Below are 14562 nucleotides of genomic sequence, written 5' to 3' on the forward strand. Positions count from 1 at the left end.
TCGACTTATATAGATCAAGACTCAGTCTGAGTCAAACGCGTATGCTCCTCTTCGTCGAGATCGAGATGAGTCAAGCTGCGTGCTCGTCACTACATATCCCGAGGTCGGCAATAGAGCTGGAGCCGTCGGAACGCATTCCGAACACTGAGCTGGCGGGGACGAATCACAACTCTCTTCGCTTACCACTTATCGATAACGAGACTTTCACCATCCTTTCCCACCTAGTCCGATGACTGTCGCACCCGGCTGTAAACAACAACACAAACAATAACAGACATGGCGCCCAATTCTAAGCTGAACGCAAAGCGCAAGGCGCAAAGAGAAGGAACGCAACCTGCGAAGCCCAAAAAACCGGAAAAGCGTCTGGCGAATGGCGCTAAAGGACCTGGGATTTCTTACATTCCGATTGAACTCCAGCAACTTTTGTTGAACATTTTCCGCAACTCGTTCGCGGAGAGGATGAGCGCGGATATAGCGCCGCTGCTGCAGGAAGTCAAGGGCCATCTTTACAAGCGCGACTTTGCAACTGCATTTGGGAAGAAGGAGTATTTGGAGGCGTATGCGGCGAGGTGGAGTCCGAGTCGCGCGTTGGGATATTTGGATCTGATGTGGGAGTTGAGGGACGAGCTATGGGTTGATGAGGAAGAGGAGGAAGAGGATCAAGAAGGCAAGACAGGGCAAATCAAGCCGAAGAACAGGAAGATTGTGTGTTTGGGTGGTGGGGCGGGCGCGGAGATTGTGACTTTGGGCGGTTTGCAGAAGCTCATGTCGACCACATATTCACAAGATGGGGAAGATGTAGATGGTCCGAGAGGTCATGTGGAGATTACCGCCATCGACATTGCCGACTGGAGTGTCGTCGTGGAGAACCTCGCCAAACAACTCACGGTCCCGGCCGAACTATCGAAATACGCATCCGCCGCTGCAAGAGCCGCAAACGTCCCGCCTCTTAACCCAGAAGACGTTACCGTACAATTCAAGCAGCAAGACGTGCTCTCCGCCTCGGCTGAAGAACTATCCTCTCAACTCGCCGACGCAAACCTCGTCACCCTCCTCTTCACCCTGAACGAACTCTACACAGCCTCACTGCCCCTAACCCAAAAGTTTCTTCTCCTCATGACAACGATCCTCCAACCCGGCGCTCTCCTCCTCGTCGTCGACAGCCCCGGAAGTTACTCGTCCGTCACTCTGAACGGCGCTGAGAAGAAGTACCCGATGCAGTGGCTCCTCGACCACACGCTGTTGAAGCAGGCCAGCGGGAATCTGAATGAGCGCGGCAAGGAGGAGATTGTCAGGTGGGAGAAGGTTAAAGAGGATGATAGTAGGTGGTATAGGTTGGATGAGAGATTGAGGTATCCGATTGAGCTGGAGAATATGCGTATGCAGGTGCATCTTTATCGGAAGTTGTAAGACGTCGCAATACCATCGACAAAGATACAAAACTACCCTTTCAACCCTTTCTCTTCAGTGGCCCTCACCCATTACCCATCCAGCCGCCATCACGGTGTCGACTCATCCATCAAGTCTGACTCGGGTCACCATTGCCACTCGCTTATGCACTCTTCCTGCGACTTGATCGAGGCACTAGAAACCATCGAGCCTGCACGGCGTGGTTGTCAAGACATATTCAACTGTCTCTTCGGAGCTGGTCGCCTTATCCGCGATAGTGGCTGAACCTGCCGCACCAATGTCGCGGATGTGGTGTGTCGATAAGCGGAGCTTGAGAGGTCCGTTCCATTCGTCGCATGGCGTCCACGCATGCGACATGATGACCAGTCCTCATGAAAAGCAAGATCACAAACTCCCTTCTCCTCTCACCCACCCCTAACCTCCGTACAACTCCACCCCCTCTCCCTCTCCCTCCCCCGCCCATAAATATCCTCCGGCCTCCGAACCCCACTCCCCGAATCCACCCTCTCCATCTCCATCCTCATACTACTCCTCGACAGTTCCTTCGTCACCAAAATGCTCTTCAAACTATGGTTCTCCTGCACACTGCGCAGACTGATATCGCTGCTGCTTGCCGGACTGAGCTTGGGTGTCTCTCGTAATCGTGTCTTTTCGTAGCGGCGGAGGAGGATGGCGATGATGGGGACAAGTAGGAGGAGGCACACGATGGCTATTACGATGCCGATTATTGCGCCGGGACTGAAGCCGTCGCGGCGGGAGCTGCCGTTTGGGATGGGGATTATGGCTGGTGGGGCTTCGGGGGTGAGGGTTGTGGTGGGGAGGGGGATTGGTGGCATGTCGTTTTTTGTGTGGTTGGTAGTTGTTGTTGTGACAGGTTGCTGGGTTCTCCCAGTAATGAAGATTGGAGATGTAAAGGCGCCGTGTTCGTGGAGTAGAAAGCGACGACGGGACAAAGTGCCCAATGGAAAGATTCAGTGTAACGACAGTAGTATAGTGAGCGAAAGTCCAGAGTATGACAGAAATGAGGGACAGGAACCACGCTCCGTAATAACAGAAAGGATATGCCAGGCTGTCAATCCCGATAGTAAGAACACGAGGGGTTTTCATGCCACGAATAGCACCCCATTACGCCTTATTGTCACCTTCCAGAACATCCTTCAACTATGCCTATCCCGACCAAATCGCAGCACCCGCTGACCACAAAGACGTGAGGACAGCCTAGCGCACTCCGCGACCCTCGTTGTAGCGATCAGAATTGGCTGCAAGGCAAAGTTAGTGGCGTTTACAACTAGCCAATCACGTCTCGTTGGCTGCCGAGCGTGAGCCAGAGCCGCACGCCGCCTCGCCTCAGACAGCGTGCGTTTGCGCTGAAGGATCAGGGTCTACAGCGAATCGTAGGCGGGAGGGGTAGAGGGGTCGTGATGCCCTTTTGTGAGGCGCATGTGGAGGGACGTGGGGACGCGGTTTCGTTGGACCGGAGGTGCGCGAGGTGAGGCTTGCGCAGGTACGCCCGTACAGGCCAAAGGGGGGTTTTTGGGGGTAATGGGATGGTATTTGGTGAGGTATTGACCGCTTGTTCGGTTCGTTTCATTAATCTGCCGTGTGTTTAAGTATTGTGGGCAAGAATTAGAGATGTCACGAGGACGTTGTGGAATGCCCAGGTGTTGTTGCCAGTGGCCAGCCGTGCCTGCCCCTTGGTCGTAGGCGAGGCGACAGGCTGCCCCTCATCATCAGCACCATAGCGACTGTACTCTCATCCTCTACCAAACGTCTGCCTGGACACAACATCGCGCAATTCTCGCTCCATCGTACATCGGATGTGTTCTGTACGTGATCTGGACGAAGCTTCACGTCGCGGTAGCGGTGTCATTCTGGCTTGTGTTCGACCGTATGTCTCGCGACGCGATCCTCGCTACCGCAACGCAACCCTCAGTCAACGGCGGTATCGCGCTGGTAGTACTCTGACACTCATTATGGAGCAAGGAACCATACTGTGTTCTCTTTGTCCGTTTTGACGATTGCGATATGTACCTGTCGTCCTCTTCTCGAAGCCAACCTCCACGGCATTACGGAAGAGACTCGTCCCGATTGCTTCCCAGGTAGCAGCTTGTCGCGAGAGGGAGTCGGAGAGAGCAATCTTCCAGGGATTGACGGGTTTACCAGTACACTCCGAAGATCAAAGTATGACGACGACTTCTGACGGCAGAAGTAGTCGACGCATTCTAAGAGTGCGAGTGCGAGACCGACAGCGAAGCTCAATACGCGTATGCACGGTTCCTTGTCCCGTATCTCTTCCGATACGCGACTTGTGCCCCCAACCTGACGTTGCCGTGCGCTTTGCTATTCAATCGGCGGACACATTATTGGCTAGATATATCGTTGAAACAAAGGATCTGGGGCTTTTAGATCTCGCGCTTCCGCGGATCGACACCGGAAGCATGGCTGTGCGCCCTTCCCGGCGTGCATCACCAAGGATGCGGGCACTATGTTGCTATCTATCTGGTCTTGGTTGCGAAGCTGGTACCACAAACTAGCAATAACTGTTACGCGTATACCATACGGACGAAGGTGTTTACTAATGTTGTTTTAGAGCTGTCAATCCTGGGGTCTTTGAAGAGACATATAAGACATGGCTGCATTCTTGTCAATCGTGTTGCAACAACAGCCTGCGCAGCAACTTCATACGATTCAAAACTATCATTCTTTCATCACCGCTATCTTCCATTTCATCATGAAGTTTAGTACCGTCATCGTCGCTTCCAGCGCCACACTCGCCTCGGCGAGACCTCAGTACGATGCCGCACCATCGGATCCTCATGCTTGGATGGCGGCGTCGCCAAATGACTGTATGTATACAGACTCTTATGTGGAACGAAGATCTAATGCCGATATCCGTAGTCCGGGGCCCATGCCCGATGCTTAACACCCTAGCGAACCACGGCTTTCTTCCCCGCGATGGCCGTAACTTCACCCAAGAGAACGTAGTCAAGGGCTTGAAGGACGGCTTGAACTTCAACGCGTCTCTCGGCGCGCTCATGTGGCAGCAAGCAATCATTGCCAATCCGGAACCGAACGCGACTTTCTTCACTCTCGAACAGCTCAACGTCCACAATGTCCTCGAGCACGACGCCAGTCTCACACGTACCGATGCGGCTTTTGGCAACAACCACGTCTTCAACGAGACGGTATACAATGTATCGAAGCAGTGGTGGACGGAAGAGGTGGTAACAGCTAAGATGCTGGCCAACTCCAAGATCTTCCGTCAATTGGAGAGCCGAGCAACGAACCCAAACTACACCTTCACCGCTTCTACCGAAGAGTTCAGTCTAGGTGAAGTCGCAGCGCCTATCATCGCTTTTGGTTCTCTTGAGGAGGGTACTGTCAACCGCACGTTGATGGAGTACTTCTTTGGTGAGTTCAACCACTACTTTCACATTATCGGGCGCAATGTTAGACCGCAAGCTAATGCTAAAGCAGAGAATGAACGTCTCCCTAATGATTTGGGCTGGACAAAGAAGTCGGACGAGATCACTCTCATGAACATCCTAGCTACGACGAGTATTGTCCGCAATGCGACGAGTCTGCTCACTGGCGGCAACACGGCCGAAGACTCACCTCACGGCAAGCGCGATATTCACGGTGGGATGTTTTAAGATGGCGGTCTGCAAAAGGTTCAGAACCAACACCACATGTCAGACTGTGTCAGCTTTCAATACGGCGCGTTGACGGTCTTGCTGCGTGCATATACCGCGCTTGTATGTTGCTGATAGCGGTTAGATAGATACTAAACATACTTTACATCTTCCCGATGTGCGCTCTCTCCGCTAGTGGCGCGTCATGCCCGTCATATCATGAAGTCGGACTCGTAGCGGTTCGACAGCTACACGCCGAATAAAACATGCTCGCAGCAAGTCCATCGACATAGTCACGCGTGATACGTGATCCAGTATTTCCACCTTTTCTTTGCGGAGCTTTCCCGAAGCGCGCTCGAAGTGGAGTCGCGGTATACACTTAACTAAGCCTTTAGGCAACTACCACGTCTCGGACTCTTCTCACGGAGTTCGCGACTATGACGCAACCTATACATCTTTCGACTTCATTCACCTCGTTCCCACCACTACGCATAGCCGAGAGCTGCGTACAAAGAGCATCTGACAGCGATGAGGAAAGGGTAGCGCGGATTGTATCGAGCGCTTGCGACAAGGGACTGTCGCCGAGAGCGAGCTCAGTGTACCCGTCGACACCAGATTACAGTCCGGATGAGGACACCTACTTCATTACCACAGCGCAAGTCCCGTGGCGTGTGACCTCTCCTACCTCATTCTACCGCGACGTACCAGGATCGCTCCCAGGCTGGCTGAGCGGGACGAACCTATGGCCAGCTCGTGGCTCTTCACTTGCGACACCACCCGTAGTAACGCCATCCACGGTACTGCATCGTCGCTCTCTAACGGCAGCGGCCGGCGACACGGACGAGATTGACCATGTACCTGCACCACTTGAGACACGCACAAAGCAGGACGAACGGTCGCCAGTCGACGACTCACAAGAATGGGACCCTCGAGACCCTTATACGTGGCCGATTGTCTATCTACCATTTCACCTGTCGCCCAACGTAAGCGTACCGTCGCACATCGACGAGATGCTCGTTCACGTACACTTCAAGGGCTTCGGGGCGACATTGCTGCACAACTTGTTGTACAAAGCGAAGGAAGAAATGGAGACGGAAGAGGAGAAGACAAACATTGGACGCATGGCTTTTGACTTCTGGCCTTTCAACTTCACCCAAGATGGATGGTGGAAGGGTGTCAGTGGGATATCTCCGGAAGATGTCGATGCGTGGCAGGTAACGCGACAACGAGATCAAGATTGTGGGCTTGGATGCGTGGAATACGACGGACAATGAGCATTCTCCCCTGCCAGCACAAGGTACATGAGGCCGTCCTTTCTCAATATCGAGTTGTTCAACAGGCATTAACACTGGCGTTGGGGGCAACACAAGTTCTGGACTAGCTTGGCACATTCGGCGGCCGCCATTGCCGCTGGTCGGCCATCTCGATTACTGAACACTATCCTTCAACACCACTTCACCACCACACCACCACCTGCGCACGACTCGCAACAGCGCGTATACAAATCCATGAATCGGATGTATAGTCCCTCGGTCGAAGTTATCCCGGTACTACCTGGTCGCAATAAAAGTCGTCTGCACCAATCTCTGCATAGCGCAAACCTCCTCTCACTTGGCGATGTTTTGAAACTCCGTCTGTGCGATCCATCAATCACATACCCACTCGCATGCGCCACCACGTGCGACATGAATAATTACCGCAAGCGAGTTGTGGGGTACAGCAGAGCTTGCTCATTCGGGCGCCTGTGTCACTGCGTCGAGGGTTGCACGAAGCGAAGAGTCGGAAATTTAAGGCATTGGTGGAGCTTCGACGACGGCGCATGCTCATCTATTACATCTTGGCGACTGACACGAGAGGTACAGAGGTACGGACTCATGACATGCGACAAACTCATGGGGTCGCGATATGCCGCGGAGATTGATTTAGGAGTATATAGAGTCCATAGACTGTTTATTGTAGGAATACAGAACAACCTTGGCCTACCAGTACATCTCAACACCCGTCTTGTATTATCATACTACTTTTCAACATGCGTTCGCTTAGTCTCGCGGCTGCTATCGCTGCGCTATCTGCCTCTGCAAACGCCAAAGACATCTATGTTTCGCCAACAGGTCAAGGGACGGGTACCTCTACCGCACCCTTTGGCTCAATCCAATCAGCCGTCAACGCTGCTGCGCCTGGCGATGTGATCCTTCTCCGCGCTGGTACATACAAGCCGACGACAAACATCCAAATCACCAAGAGCGGCACCAGGATCCAGCCCATCACTCTGCGTTCCTTCGAGAAGGAGAAGGTCATCATCGATGGCGAAGGCATGCCCGGAACGCCGTACGCTCTAGACGAGTCTCTACCAAACAAGGAGCGTGGTGCTCTTCACATCGAGAAAGCGAACTACTGGAAGTTCTACAACTTAGAGTGAGTACACCTATCTACCTCCGCACCCCAATCGTCTTGCATACTAACACAACGCCCAGAATTATCAACGGCCCATACGGCGTATACGCCCGCGACGCGTCGCACAACCACTACGAACTCCTCACCACCCACGACAACTACGAAACCGGTTTCCAACTCCAGGGCGCCTCCTCCAACAACACAGTTGTGTACCTCGACTCCTACCGCAACCGCGACCCGCGCAAGAACGGCGAGTCCGCCGACGGCTTCGCTTGCAAAGAAGGGTCGGGCGAGGGCAACGTCCTGCGCAACGCGCGCTTATGGGAGAACGTCGACGACGGCCTTGACCTCTTCATGTTCGGCTCGTCCGTCACGCTGGAAGAGGTATATGCGTGGGGCAACGGCTTCAACCGGTGGGACTTCAGCTCTTTCGAGGGCGACGGCAACGGCTTCAAGCTCGGTATCACAGATAACCCGCCTGCCAACCACATTGTGCGAAACTGCATGGCGTTCTCCAACGCGAAGAAGGGGTTCATTGATAACGGGAACCCCGGTAGCTTGACGGTCGAGCGCAATACCGCGTGGAAGAATGGTGATGTGGGCTTCAATTTCCGCAGCTCGAGCTCGGCTATGAAGAACAATATTGCTGTTTCGAATGTGGGTAGCTCGCAGGTCAGCCTCACCGCGTCGGGTATCAAGGCGACGGGTAATTCGTGGCAGTCCGGCAGCTGGTCGGATGCTAGCTTCTTGAGCGTCGATCCTGCTACGTTGAAGAAGGCAAGAGGTGCTGATGGAAGGGTTCCGAAGAGCGACTTTCTCGTGCCGAAGAGCGGTGCTGCTATTGGCGCGACTACACAGTCTGATGTTTGATCTTTCGTTTGCGCACTAGATGTCGTGCTCGTCGCGATGTTTTCCCTTCTTGTTCATGCCATCTGTTTGTACATATGTTTCATGCTTAATTATATTCACTACCTCAAACGCCCCTTTGACGTAGATTGTGTCCTTCGGATAGCTCCACCGACATGTTTGGTCGACCCAATACCAACTCCCGATTGAACTCCGTTGCACTTCTTGACTTTGTTCTTCCTTTTGGAGTTCGTTATTCCGAAGCGTCGGTGTCGGTCTGCTCTGATGGAGACAAGTCGTCGTCGGTGTCGGTCTCTTCGGATCACGACGACCCATCGCCTAAGTACGCGAAGATTCTGTCTTGAAGCGCCCGCATTTTCTCTTTCAACCCATTCTCCTTCGCCGCATGAAAGACATGTTTCCGCCATACCTTGTTTGCATTCATAGAAACCTCGCTCCATTCGACATCTTCGTTCCAGCCCCATCCACGCTCGACCGTTTCACTCCTTTCAAAATCGTACCTACCTTTACACCAAGGGTGAAGGAAAATAACAGTGGAGTGGATACCTCTCCTTTCGGCGTTGTAACAAAATTCGGCTAGCAGATCCAGCCACTCGACTTCCCAATGATTAGGTATGAGTTCAATGCGGATCGACCGGAGATAGGGACATGCTTTGCTGCTTTCCTCTACAAGACGGTAGAGCGCAGGTATGAGGATGTTTGGGATGATGTCGAGATCATGAGACATAAAGCCAGGTATCCAATGGTGTTGCGACCGTGTAAGCCAGAGCTCCTCCAAGGATGCTGGAAGGGCTTTCCAAAACATGTCTATGGTCAGCATGATGTCCTCCTCGAATTGAACGGTGCATTCGTCATGGATGTATCCCCAGATCATTTCGGGCGCTACCCGGACGCGCCGAAGAGACTTGAATGAAGTGAATGACATGGCGGGCGTCCGTCTATCCAAGAACTCCCACCATGTCTGTTCAAATACCGTACAGCCTTCGACCTCCTCGTAGCTGAGTGCGAGAGTCTCCAGGTGGTCCTGATGATCTTGCAGACAACGCATGAGAAAGGGAAGCTCCGCCGAGCGCGACGTGAAAGGACCTGCCCTCTCGTACAGGAAAGCTTTGAGTTTGCCCGGTATAGTCGCTTCGATCAAGTCTCGCAAAGTATGCGTTGCCAGCGAGGAGGCTCTGAGCTCGATGTATTGCACGCCACAGGATCGCAGTCCTAGCACGGCGAACGGATTTCTCTCCATCATATTGGTATTCACATCGTCATCCCCAAACCTGAATGCGTACATGGAGCGAAGATTCGGCAAGTGGAAGAATGATGCCAGGTATTCAACGTCGCCGGCATCAGAATCTCTGATGAACACATCGACAGGCTTTTGTAATGGGGCGGTTGGAGACGAGGAAGATTCCGTTGAATTGAGTGACACCGCTTTCTTAGCCTCAAGGCGCCCGGCAGACCCCTTGATCATTTCGCAAAAGAGCTCATGGTCACGAAACTTTCCGAATTCCAAGTCTAATCTCTCCAGGTTTGGGAGATTCGCGACGAGCAGTGTGATAATGACGTCCGCATCGGCTGCATACAACTTAATGTACATTCTCAGCGCCTGAGTTTCATCGTAGTAATATTCCCGACATATCCGCTCTAGCAGTTGCTCGGTTTCGGGAGTTTCGATTCTTGGCCATGGCTTCACCTTGAAACCGTCAAGGCGAGGCGCGCTCTCACAACCTCCCCAACCTTCTGGAAGGGCAATGGACTTTACAAGCGAAGCAAACGACGGATCGGCGAAGAAGCGGTGCGCAAGTGGGCGGAGGTGTCTCAGAGCTCCCTCTCCGCCTATGTCTGAGTTCAACGTGATGTTCGCGTAGAGATGAGGAGTTGCGATGCGGTTAAGTTGCTTGGACACGCGGCATAAGTTTGCTAGAGTGCGTCGGCCGCATAGACTGACGATGGCATCGACGATCTCCTCGGATATGTTGTCGAAAGGGTGCCACATTGTGAGATGTTGCGATGTGCACTGTGTGCGGTGTGACGAGAGAGTGTGGCCTCGGCTTCACCCCTGGGGCTAGCCTATCGATAAGGCGCGTCCTTCGATAAGCCAACGCGGCGCAGTCGTCAGCATAAGCAAACACTATCTGCACCTCGTTCCATCACGATGCGCATACACATACACATACACGACTCACTACGCCATGTCTGAAACTGCAGCCTGGCCGCCCGCGAAAGGGCTGACCACCAAGATCGTCCCGCGAAAGGACGCCATCCTCACCATCGCCTACTCGACGGCAGTGCACGCGCCGGCGTCGCTCGTATTCGACACCCTTCTCCGCGCCAAAGACTACAAAGCATGGAACACGTGGGTACCCGTCGCGGAGATCCAATCCCCCGGGAACGATCTCGATTCGACTAGTCAAGAGCGTATGAGCATCGGCTGCTCCATGGAATTCCACGTCATCATGAACGCGGACAAGCCGAACGACATCACAAAGACGCAGCTGAAGGTCGTCGACATCAGCACGCCCTCTGCGCCGACATCCTACCTCACGCCCGAGCTTCTTGAAGACCCCTCGTTCACGGCCGATCTCAGCAAGGTATACAGGGTGAGTTGGACAGGCAACGGCGGCATGTACGGCTTTGCGCCCAAGCTGGAGCGCTTCCACGAGGTCATTGTCACCGGCGAGAACGAATGCGAGGTCAGGACGTGGGAGATCATGACTGGCATGCTGTCAAGGGTTGTCAAGCTGATGATGGACGACACGTTGAAGGGCAAGGTCGCCCTCTGGTGCGAGGATCTGAAGCGGTATTGTGAGAAACAACATAGCGGAGGCGCGGCGGCTTGAATCCACCCTTTCCCGCTTTATACCCACGAGACACCTATGCTCATGTGATAGGGTAATAAAATCCAGTAGGCGAGCGAAAGTACGGCCCAGAGCCCCCATAACAGTCCGAAGCGACACCACCCTCCGATCCACCCGTCCCCTGTTCTCATGTTATGAGCTGCTGTCGCCAGCGAGTAATCCCTCCATCGCGCACTCCATACTCATTGACGTGTATCAGTGGTGAGCGTCGCAGAGTCCGCGTCCCTCTTTTGAACGTGAACTTGGTAAACCCGGCATCGGGTCCAGTGCCGCTTATGGACCATCGACGCTCATCGGTCAAGCTTCACACCACACCCTCCGTCTTCGCCCGCGCCTCTGCACGAGAAGCGACCGCTGTCGCGCACTGCAAACGTCAAACTGGGAAACTGAAGCGCCCGATCTCGAGAAACGCCGACTGCTCTCACGAAAATCTTGCCAATCGTCATCGGACAGCCTTGCATTACCGCGCATTCAACCGTCGGCAATTGAAGCGGGTCGGGGTTCAGGCCGATGCATCGTGCATGCCCAAGTCAAGTTAGGTCCTTCCCCAGAAAACCTTGACTCATGTTACGTCACCACCCACGATGCCAAATACACGACCAATTCGCTGCGTCTCATGGCCGCATTCAATCGCTGCAACTCAACGGGCATCGCATTCATTCATCACACGTAATGTCTTCGCAAGACTGGCATCAAAGCCTTCTCAAGGCTTTTAAGAGTGGTAGCCGCCTGGGCGCTAGGCTTGGTGCCGGCAAGCTTCAGGCAAGTGCACCGGCGTCTGTGCCAGGGCGGCTTACCGCCTCTAGTAATGCGCGAAGCATTCGGACCACTGTCGCGCGACTTGGCCGCGACTAACAAGCCATCGAGAGCTTACGATCCACACATCCATGGTCGCAACTGGAGAGGCTTCCGCGTCCCAGCCATGAAAAGAGGGGCCGACAATTGGGGCCCCATGGGAATCAACGGCATCCGCAGGGTTGGACGACCACGCGCGAAAGTCACGATGTAACCCATCCATGCTCACGGCATCATGCTATAAGTACGCCGGATCCGCTCACGGGCTTCAAAGTTCGCGACAAGGTTTCCCGCTCAGCGAAGCATCGAACCGCACACGTTCGCGATAGTATACCCAGCCAAGGATCTGAAGTTGCGCGAAGCCATTGCCCACCATGGACCAGATCTCCAAGTGGAATGTCGTTCATCGATATGAGAAGCGCGCATTGCTCATCGCGTATGTATCTATCACAACACAATTGACCCATCACTAACTCCTCCCACAGGATCAATTGCATCGCCGGCTTATCGATCCTCTTCTTCGGTTACGATCAGGGAATGATGGGAGGTGTCAACACCGCATACGACTACTACACCCTGATGGGCTTCGGGCACAAAGGCGCAGATGGCGGTCCAGTCGTGGACGATACTCTGCTCCAAGGCGGCATCGTGTCGGTATACTACCTCGGCACGTTGGTCGGTTGCTTGGTGGGTGGCTCAATTGGTGATCGCTACGGGCGCATCAAGACAATCTTCGTCGGCGCTGCTGTCGCAACTGTCGGCGCCTGCTTACAATGCTCGGCAATGAACCACGAATGGATGATTTGCGCACGTCTCGTCAACGGCTGGGGTACCGGCATCCTCAACTCCATCATTCCTGTCTGGGCCACGGAGACTGCGGAGCACACATCGCGCGGACAGTTCATCGCAATCGAGTTCACCCTCAACATCCTCGGTGTCGTCATCGCATACTGGCTTGAGTACGCATGCTCCTTCTACGGCGACGGCACTTCGTCCTTCATCTGGCGCTTCCCCATCGCATTTCAGATCCCCATGCTCATGATCCTTATGGCCACCGTCATGTTCTTCCCGGAATCCCCGCGTTGGCTCGTGAAGGTCGGTCGCGAAGCAGAGGGACGCTACGTTCTGGCTCGACTTCGGGGAGACACCGGAGAGGACAAGGAGAGAGCGGAAGTCGAGTTCCAGGAGATTGTCGCCTCTTGCGAGTTGGAGCGCTCCAACTTCCGCAAGCAAGACTACGTCCGTATGCTGTTCGGTATCGGGTCTGGCAAGCTGCACACTGGCCGCCGCGTTCAGCTCGTCATTTGGTTGCAGATCATGCAGGAATGGGTAAGTTCGAACGCACGTTATGCATATCGATATCGCTAACTTGAACACGTAGGTCGGTATCGCCGGTGTCACGATCTACGCGCCCACCATCTTCGGGATTGCGGGCATGAGTCCGGCGAAGCGACAATGGATCTCAGGTCTCAACAACATCTTCTACATGTTCGCGACACTCATCTGCGTCTTCACACTCGACCGCATCGGCCGCCGCTGGACTTGCTACTGGGGCTCGGCAGGACAAGGCATCGCAATGGCCCTCGCCGGAGGGTTCTCGTACCTCGGACAAGAAGCGACAAAGCGCGGTGACACGAGCGCGGCGTCTTCATACGGAAACGCCGCCGTCTCCATGGTCTTCATCTTCACGGCCATCTTCGGCGCGACATGGCTCACAGTCCCGTGGCTCTACCCCGCCGAAATCTTCCCTCTCGAAGTGCGCGCAAAGGGCAATGCCTGGGGCGTCGTCGGCTGGTCCATCGGCAACGGCTGGCTAACACTCCTCTGCCCCATCATGTTTGACTCGCTCGGCGAGAAGACGCTCTACATCTTCGCCGCATGCAACGCCATCACGATCCCTATGGTTTGGGCGCTGTACCCCGAGACGAACCAGCGCACGCTCGAGGAGATCGATCTGCTCTTCGCGTCCGACAGCATCTGGAATTGGGAGGCCGAGAAGAACTTCAAGGCGCTGCAGGAGCAGTTGCCGTATGTCGCTACGAGCCATGCGGCGAAGAACGATATCGAGAGAATTTCGCTGTAGGTAGATGTAGTGTTTGTAGAGTAGAATTCCGCAAGAATTATAGTTGCAAATCTATTCTTAATACAGTCTTATAGATATAGCAAAGCTTATAACAGACTACGTCTAGAAAAGCTATTAGCTAGAAGCCTAACCTAGAGAATATACTTAGAGCTACTAGATCTAAGTAATTTTTAGTAAGAGTAATAAGGCTAATAAGAAATAGAAGAGTATATCTAAAGTAGTAGCTCTAAAGCTTTTAAACTTTACTATCTAAGTATAAGAAACTAACTCTAAGAGTAGATACTAGAAAAAATTAGATAAATCTAATAGTCTAGAAAGAAAAACTTTCTAAGTAGCTATATACTTTAGAAAAGTTTTCTAAGCTTAGCTAAAACTAATCGCACTAGCTATTTAGCCTTAAGGTTTAGAATTTTTAGACTTTCTTACTATATTATTTTATATATAGATAGAGTATATCTAGTTATATAATATACTTTAATTCTAGCTTTTAATAATTAATATTTAGTATAGTTATAAGGTTTAAAAGAAA

At 53.2% G+C, this 14562-nt stretch overlaps 5 protein-coding genes across 5 annotated transcripts; all 5 read left to right on the top strand.

Annotated features, from left to right (window-relative positions):
• Positions 1–276: 276 nt before the first annotated feature.
• On the top strand, positions 277–1410 carry J4E92_002292 (uncharacterized protein; the record flags this gene model as incomplete). Its single annotated transcript, XM_051493697.1, has 1 exon — positions 277–1410. One exon carries the CDS (start codon positions 277–279, stop codon positions 1408–1410), a length of 1134 nt encoding a protein of 377 aa, XP_051356928.1.
• Positions 1411–4141: 2731 nt separating this feature from the next.
• J4E92_002293 (uncharacterized protein) lies at positions 4142–5063 on the top strand (the record flags this gene model as incomplete). The annotated part of the gene is made up of 2 exons (XM_051493698.1): positions 4142–4256; positions 4342–5063. 2 exons carry the CDS (start codon positions 4142–4144, stop codon positions 5061–5063), a joined length of 837 nt encoding a protein of 278 aa, XP_051356929.1.
• A 2008-nt stretch (positions 5064–7071) lies between these two features.
• Positions 7072–8306, top strand: J4E92_002294 (uncharacterized protein; the record flags this gene model as incomplete). Its single annotated transcript, XM_051493699.1, has 2 exons — positions 7072–7457; positions 7517–8306. 2 exons carry the CDS (start codon positions 7072–7074, stop codon positions 8304–8306), a joined length of 1176 nt encoding a protein of 391 aa, XP_051356930.1.
• Positions 8307–10489: 2183 nt separating this feature from the next.
• J4E92_002295 (uncharacterized protein) lies at positions 10490–11137 on the top strand (the record flags this gene model as incomplete). The annotated part of the gene is made up of 1 exon (XM_051493700.1): positions 10490–11137. One exon carries the CDS (start codon positions 10490–10492, stop codon positions 11135–11137), a length of 648 nt encoding a protein of 215 aa, XP_051356931.1.
• Positions 11138–12490: 1353 nt separating this feature from the next.
• On the top strand, positions 12491–14033 carry J4E92_002296 (uncharacterized protein; the record flags this gene model as incomplete). Its single annotated transcript, XM_051493701.1, has 2 exons — positions 12491–13279; positions 13332–14033. 2 exons carry the CDS (start codon positions 12491–12493, stop codon positions 14031–14033), a joined length of 1491 nt encoding a protein of 496 aa, XP_051356932.1.
• Between the last annotated feature and the right edge of the window lie 529 nt (positions 14034–14562).

This window comes from Alternaria infectoria (assembly GCF_024043175.1).
Source record: "Alternaria infectoria strain BMP 0036 chromosome Unknown scaffold_2, whole genome shotgun sequence".
NCBI lineage: Eukaryota > Fungi > Ascomycota > Dothideomycetes > Pleosporales > Pleosporaceae > Alternaria > Alternaria infectoria.